The sequence below is a fragment of the Coffea arabica genome, chromosome 7e (genome assembly GCF_036785885.1).
Source record: "Coffea arabica cultivar ET-39 chromosome 7e, Coffea Arabica ET-39 HiFi, whole genome shotgun sequence".
Classification (NCBI taxonomy): domain Eukaryota; kingdom Viridiplantae; phylum Streptophyta; class Magnoliopsida; order Gentianales; family Rubiaceae; genus Coffea; species Coffea arabica.
Window position 1 is genome coordinate 16,008,285 of NC_092323.1, and position 7,064 is coordinate 16,015,348.

The 7,064-nt window shown below is 39.5% G+C and overlaps 2 protein-coding genes across 2 annotated transcripts; both read left to right on the plus strand.

The window, feature by feature from the left end:
- The first annotated feature begins 426 nt into the window (after positions 1 to 426).
- On the plus strand, positions 427 to 2,823 carry LOC113700620 (G-type lectin S-receptor-like serine/threonine-protein kinase LECRK1). The gene has a single exon (XM_027221087.1). The coding sequence runs from the start codon at positions 427 to 429 to the stop codon at positions 2,821 to 2,823; it is 2,397 nt and encodes a 798-aa protein (XP_027076888.1).
- A 999-nt stretch (positions 2,824 to 3,822) lies between these two features.
- Positions 3,823 to 6,495, plus strand: LOC113700621 (G-type lectin S-receptor-like serine/threonine-protein kinase LECRK1). The gene has a single exon (XM_027221088.2). It carries the CDS (start codon positions 3,939 to 3,941, stop codon positions 6,282 to 6,284), a length of 2,346 nt encoding a protein of 781 aa, XP_027076889.1. The 5' UTR covers positions 3,823 to 3,938; the 3' UTR covers positions 6,285 to 6,495.
- Positions 6,496 to 7,064: the final 569 nt, after the last annotated feature.

Below are 7,064 nucleotides of genomic sequence, written 5' to 3' on the forward strand. Positions count from 1 at the left end.
AATACTAATGATTCTGCTACTAAATGGTTGAAATTTGATAATCCATTAGAAATAACCTGCTAAACCATAAAATCAAAAAAATTATGTTTTACATGATATTGTTGAGATATATAAAGTGTGTAAACGTATGCATCTGATATTTCATTTGAGTACGTAACCTTGTGGGATGGTCCCCCATTCCAGGGAAAATCAAGTTTTGATGGAATTGACTCTAAGTCAACGGTCATTAGGTATGTTGATCTTCTAGCATTTGCATTTTCCAAGCTTGCAGAAACTACACGGAAAAGAGAACTGAAAGAAGTTTCTAATGAAGTATGAACAAGTCAAAATCAATTAAAGTAGAGCCTTCTAGCTAATCTTCCTGTTAAATAGAAAATGCGTATGTGTTACTGAAACAAATTAGATACCTCTTCATTTCTCTCCCTCATGGCTAACTTGATACTCAAATTCTTGACACTTCTGATTTTGATTTATGCTGGAACTGGATACTTTGATCCAGTAAAGGGCAACAACATAACCTTAGGTTCTAAGCTCTTCCCTCAAAATATTTCTTCATGGCTTTCACCTTCAGGCACTTTTGCATTTGGTTTCTACAAGAAAGCTGATGGATTCGCAGTGGGCATATGGCTGCAGACTAAAACTCCTGATCCAGTCGTTACATGGACTGCAAATAGAGACGATCCACCGATCCCTTCAGACGCCTATCTTGAGTTGAGCAGGGAAGGCAGGCTTCTCCTTTGGACCAAACAAAGTGTAGGAGATATTCTTTATAATCTAACAAAGCCTGCAACTTCAGCTTCTTTGCTTGATTCAGGTAATCTTGTATTCTTCAATGGAAGTAATGTTCTGTGGGAAAGCTTTGATTATCCAACAGATACCATATTAGGAGGACAGGTTGTGCCATTGGGATATACCTTTTTCTCCAGTGTATCGGCAACTGATCAGTCAAGGGGAAGGTTCATACTTGAGTTCCAGGGTGATGGAAATCTTGTGGCCTACCCGGTAAACGTTACATCGGCATCTTCTTATTCTTATTGGTCTACTAGAACTTTCGGATGGACTAATGGCAGGGAGCAACTGGTTCTCACTGAAAGAGGTCATCTATACTTGAATTTAACGTCAAGAATTAATGACAGTGTGCATACTATAGCACAAAGCTCATATAATCAAAGCCAGCAGAAGACTGTATACAGGGCAACTTTTGATATTGATGGCAATTTTAGGCTGTATTTGCACATCTTTGAAAGCAGCGGTAATTCGACCATGAAAATCTTGTGGTATGCATTACAGAATCTGTGTGAAGTAAAAGGTCACTGTGGTGTTAACGCCTATTGCTCATTTGATGCCAGCACAGGCAACAATTGTTTCTGCTTTCCTGGCTTCATCTACTTTGAACCTGAAAAGAAATTCTTGGGATGCTACCGGAACTTCACATATGAAAGATTTTGTGGAAGGAAAGAAACTTCACAGCCTTACAATTACACAGTGTTAATGAACATGAGCATTGGAGGCTATTCATATGGTAAGAGTCCAGTGGCCCAGGAGGAATGTGGCCCGTCTTGCATGAATGATTGCAATTGCTGGGCTGCTCTATATAAAAGTGGTGACTGCAATAAATACAGGCATCCAATCCTCTATGCAACCCAAGGTAAGAATCAATCAGGAATAGCTTTCATAAAACAAAGCCATAATAGTTCTCAATCCGCAGAAGCAAATGCATTCCTTGAGCAGAGAGCAAAGAAGGTGGGTAAGCGCAAGAGGAAAATGATCCTAATTCTGGCTCCTCCTTTTGGCTTCTTATCAGTTTTGTTTACACTGCTTGCTGTTTTCAGTTTCTTATTGTACAGAAAGAGAGCTCTTAGATATCAAAGGCTATTAGATATGGAAAATTTGGGCCTTAATAAGGAGTTCACTCTTCGATCATTTTCCTACAATGAGCTCGAGAGAGCTACTGATGGATTCAAGAGAGAGGTAGGAAGGAATTCTTATGGAAAGATCTATGAAGGAACCATATCTGAAGGTAATAGAAAAGTTTCGGTAAAAAGGCTGGAAAAATTTGATGCTGAACCAGAAGGAGAATTTACAGCAGAAATGACTGTCATGGGACGAATTCATCATAAGAATGTTGTTCAATTGGTAGGCTTTTGCATAGAGGGTGTTAAAAAGCTTCTTGTGTATGAATTCATGACAAACAGATCGCTCGTGGATGTGATCTATAAGGTTGATAGAAGGCCATTCTGGAAGGAAAGAATGAGACTTGCAGTGGATATAGCACAAGGGCTTCGATATTTGCACGAAGATTGTGATACACGTGTAGTTCATTGCAACATAAAGCCAAGAAACATACTGGTGGATGACAATTGGACAGCTAAAATATCGAACTTTGGGTCTGCAAAGCTTCTAGCACCTAATCAAACAGAAAATATGGTAAAGGAAAGAGAGGAGAGAGGGTACTCAGCACCAGAATGGCACAAGACTGCCTCAATTTCAGAGAAGGTAGATGTCTATAGCTATGGACTTGTGCTGTTGGAGACAATATGTTGCACAAGTGATCTGATTATCAATGTTGAAAGCCCAGATGAACCCTTTCCTAGTAAGGTGTATAGGTACTTTAAGACCAAAGAACTGAGAAACCTTATTGGAGATGAAGATGTAGATATGGAGTCACTAGAGAGGATGATCAAAGTTGGATTATGTTGCATTCAGAAAGATCCTGATTTAAGGCCTCCAATGAAAAATGTGATTCTAATGTTAGAAGGCACCCTGGATGCACCTATTCCCTTTCCTCCAACCTTCTCCCAGGCACTTGTTACTCCTACATAGCCTAAATGATACCTATCATTCAACTATGTAAAATTTGCAATCATTTACATACTTGGAATGCTGTTTTTTCCCAGTAAGTTACATACGTTTTTATTCATTTCCTCAGCTATAGAGAGTAAAAACTTCAAATTTTGAGTTTCACCAGACTTTTTGTTCTTTTGTCCCTGTGTGTCATAGATTTCTGTAACACTGGAGATTTATCATCATGATGAGATCCATTTTGATGCATTATACATTCCTGTGGAATAATATCAATTCCTTTTTTTTCTTTTTGGTGGAGTGATGGTTGTACTTGTGATGAATATTCTCCATTTTGAAATATCAAATCAAATGCGTTTGATCAGGTCATTCTGATGAATAGGACCAATTATTACTACAAGTAATGTAATTTGACTGAGTAATAGCACGCATGAATGATGACCCAATCTCCCATACCCTGAGCAGACTCAATTGGTGTTAGTCGAAGTCATAGGCAGGAAGCTAACTAGAAGTATATAATCTGTACCCAACTTCACATAGCCAGTGAAATTCATCAAATCTTTATAACCAGTGTCTTTGAGATTGATGTACAGCCCTTGACAGTTTAAGAGCTAGGTGGTTGTTCAATCTTTATCACAATATTATTGACTTGTTGTGGCGACCTCTTAGGACGCGGATTGGAACCCAATTTACAAAATCATAAAAAGATATATAAGCTGTAAGATACAATTTTTAATTTCAATTTATAGTATTTAAAATCAAACGTCATGCAACAGTGCTGCTGCAAGGTACTCGGAAGTTTCAGATGTACTATCATGCTAAGTAACCTCGTTGATTAATCAGGCTTGAACCTATGAAAAGTTGATCTTGTCTTCTTTTGCGCGTCCTACACGGTATAGACTTTTATGGTTGTCCGTGAAAATTCAAAGACTTTGTCTTAGGAAGATTCTGTGTCCTCTCAACGAAGACTTAATGAAGTTGACTTATCCCCAAGCCGGCTGCCTATTTTTTTTTTGTTTCCCTCAGATGTAAAAGTAACCATGCTAATGAATTTCTTTATCACTACTAATCTCCTGATGCTAATACCAATTTCTGCCTCTACAAAATCCAAATAATCCCATCTAATCTCTCCATTTATGGCTTTTTTTATAGTCGCTGTTTATTTATCATTTTTGCTTGCAACAACCTTTGAAGCTGCTAAAGCTCAGCCTGATGCAAATATGATAGGATTGGGTGCTACACTTTATCCTAGCAGTCAACCTTGGTACTCACCTTCCAAAAGGTTTGCATTTGGATTTTTTCCAGAAGGGAGTGGCTTTAGAGTAGGAATTCGGATAGTTGGAAGTGCCAATAATGTCACCGTGTGGACTGCCCAAAGGGATGATCCAGCTGTGTCGTCGAGCTCAAGTCTTGGTTTCATCGATGGAAAGCTTCAGTTGAAATATGAGCAAGGTCAGCTTCACACAATTGCTGATCCTTCAAAACCTGCGAGCTATGCTTCCATGCTTGACTCTGGAAATTTTGTGCTCTATGATCAATATAAAAGTATTATATGGGAGAGCTTCATATTTCCAACTGATACCATATTAGGCGGCCAGGCACTTGACCCTGGAAAAGAGTTGATCTCTAGTTTGTCTCCAATCGACCACCCGTCAGGTCGATTTCATCTGAAAATGCAGTATGATGGAAATCTTGTTGCATATCCTGCCGACTCCGCAGATGACTCGGTAGATTCCTACTGGAACACGGGGACTATGAATAACCCCAAGACTAAGCTGATTCTTACTAATGTCACCGGCAAATTATTACTGGCTGATGCTACTGGTACCTCAGTGATACAACCTGTGGCATCACCACTTTCAAGGGTAAACGGAAGTCTTTACCGTGCAACACTTGGTTATGATGGAAATTTTAGATTGTTTTCTCATAGCTTTGATGCAGAGGGAAAATCTAATATGTCGACAGAGTGGGAAGCAATTGCTGATCTCTGTGACGTGAAAGGTTTCTGTGGCTATAACAGTTATTGCAGTAGGATTGATGGCGAACCCCAGTGCTTCTGTATGCCAGGTTACAGTTTCACAGACCTCAACGAGACAAGTGGTGGCTGTGAGAGGAACTTCACTGGGAGCAAGTGCATTTTAGGCAAGGAAGATGCCTCCCATATTAACATGACTTCTCTGAATGTAGGGTGTGATGATCGGCCTTATTTTCTAGCGCCCATGCGCGAGAAGGAAGATTGCAATCATTCCTGCTTGGAGGACTGTGATTGTGATGCAGCTATATATTCTGAACCCACTTGCTCTAAATACAAGCTTCCACTCAAGTATCTCAAGAATACAACTGGTACCGTACCATCTATTGCTTTCTTCAAGCTGTCTATTGACATTAGCAGAAGTCTGAACGGTGATACTCAGAAACAGCCGTGGTCAACTATCCTTGCTCTAAGTCTGAGCTTCGTAACATATTCCTGCATCATCCTTGCAGTCTTCACTATCTTCATCTTTAAGTTCCGTATCTTGAAGTACAGAAAACTACTTTTTGAGACCAGAACAACTGGCTTAATGAAGGGATTCACTCTTCGAACATACACTTACAATGAGCTAAAGAAGGCTACCAAGGGGTTCAACCAGGAATTAGGTAGAGGCGGATTTGGAGCAGTTCACAAAGGCACTTTTGACAAAGGCAGAAGCTTTGTGGCGGTGAAAAGATTAGAGAAGGTGGTCGAAGAGGGTGAAAGAGAGTTCCGAGCTGAAATGAGGGTAATTGGCAGAACTCGACACAGGAATTTGGTCCGCTTGCTTGGATACTGTATTGAGGGATCGAAGAGGCTTTTGGTTTACGAATATATGAGCAATGGTTCCCTCGCTGATCTTCTCTTCAAAGGACAATGGCGTCCGAATTGGGATGATAGAGTTCGGATTGCACTAGACGTTGCCAGAGGCATACTCTATCTCCACGAGGAGTGCGAGTCTGCAATAATTCATTGTGACATAAAGCCTCAGAACATCTTACTTGACGAATCTTGGAGGGCAAAAATCTCAGATTTTGGTATAGCTAAATTACTAATGCCGGAACAAACGAGAACAAACACTCATGCCAGGGGGACAAGAGGGTATATCGCACCAGAATGGTTCAAAAACGTTCCCATATCCGTGAAGGTGGACATTTACAGCTTTGGAATAGTTCTACTGGAAATTGTTTGCTGCAGAAAGAACTTGGCATACAACCTGTCAAGGCCGGAAGAAACCCTGCTGCCTGCCTGGGCTTATAAGTGCTTTGAGGCCAACGAGCTGGGCAAACTCATCAGAGGCGAAGAGGTAGACAGGAGGACCTTTGAGAGAATGGTTACAGTTGCATTATGGTGTATTCAGGATGAACCGGCTCTTCGATTTCCAATGAAGACGGTGATGATGATGCTGGAGGGGATCATTGATGTACCTATTCCACCATGTCCATCGGATGAATTCAGCGTCCATTACTAAAATTGTTGCTATCATTTCTCATTTGGTGCATCTTTCCAATAATACATAAATGCACTAGCACTAGATCAGATGCTGCAGCAACTTCTTCCTGATATAAAGATCTTTCTGTTTGAAAAGAAGAATGTTGATCAATAGTCAAATAATCCTTTTCAGGGTTCTGTGTATCAAATGCTTCTCTAATCGTACACATAAGATTTCAAATTTCAAGTTACTACTGCTCATCTCTCCCTTATTCCAAATTTGCATCATTGCACTCAAACTTTTCAGATAAGAAGAATATGAACAAAAACAAATGCAGCCACGAAAGAAAATTCGTCCACCTTCATATACATTTAAGCAAGAATGACAAACATAATGTAGCAATACATATAGAAAAGTGTAAGACTGGGGAAGCTAAAGTAGTTGAGCCATGAAACAGTTGTTTCACCATCTATGGCGAAAGCCAAGCAGGACTCCTCAAGAAATAGTACAAATATCTAGTATACTTTTCATCCCTAAAGAGAGGTAATAGTAGTTTTATAAACCCTTATGTGTATACTAACACAGAAAATATGCATATTTACTAGTAGACTTGGCTGTGCACTTTTTGATTTTTCTTTTATGCTGTGCAGTTATCTGTTCATAGCACCACCCACAGCAACCATCAATTACAAGTAAAAATGTATTAATAATTGATTAAGAAATATTTGTGTGATTTAATTATCTTCAAGTTTTTATCATCAGTTAATACATTTTCCCCAAGTGTTAGACATTGTTAATAATTCAATTTTCAGATAACTT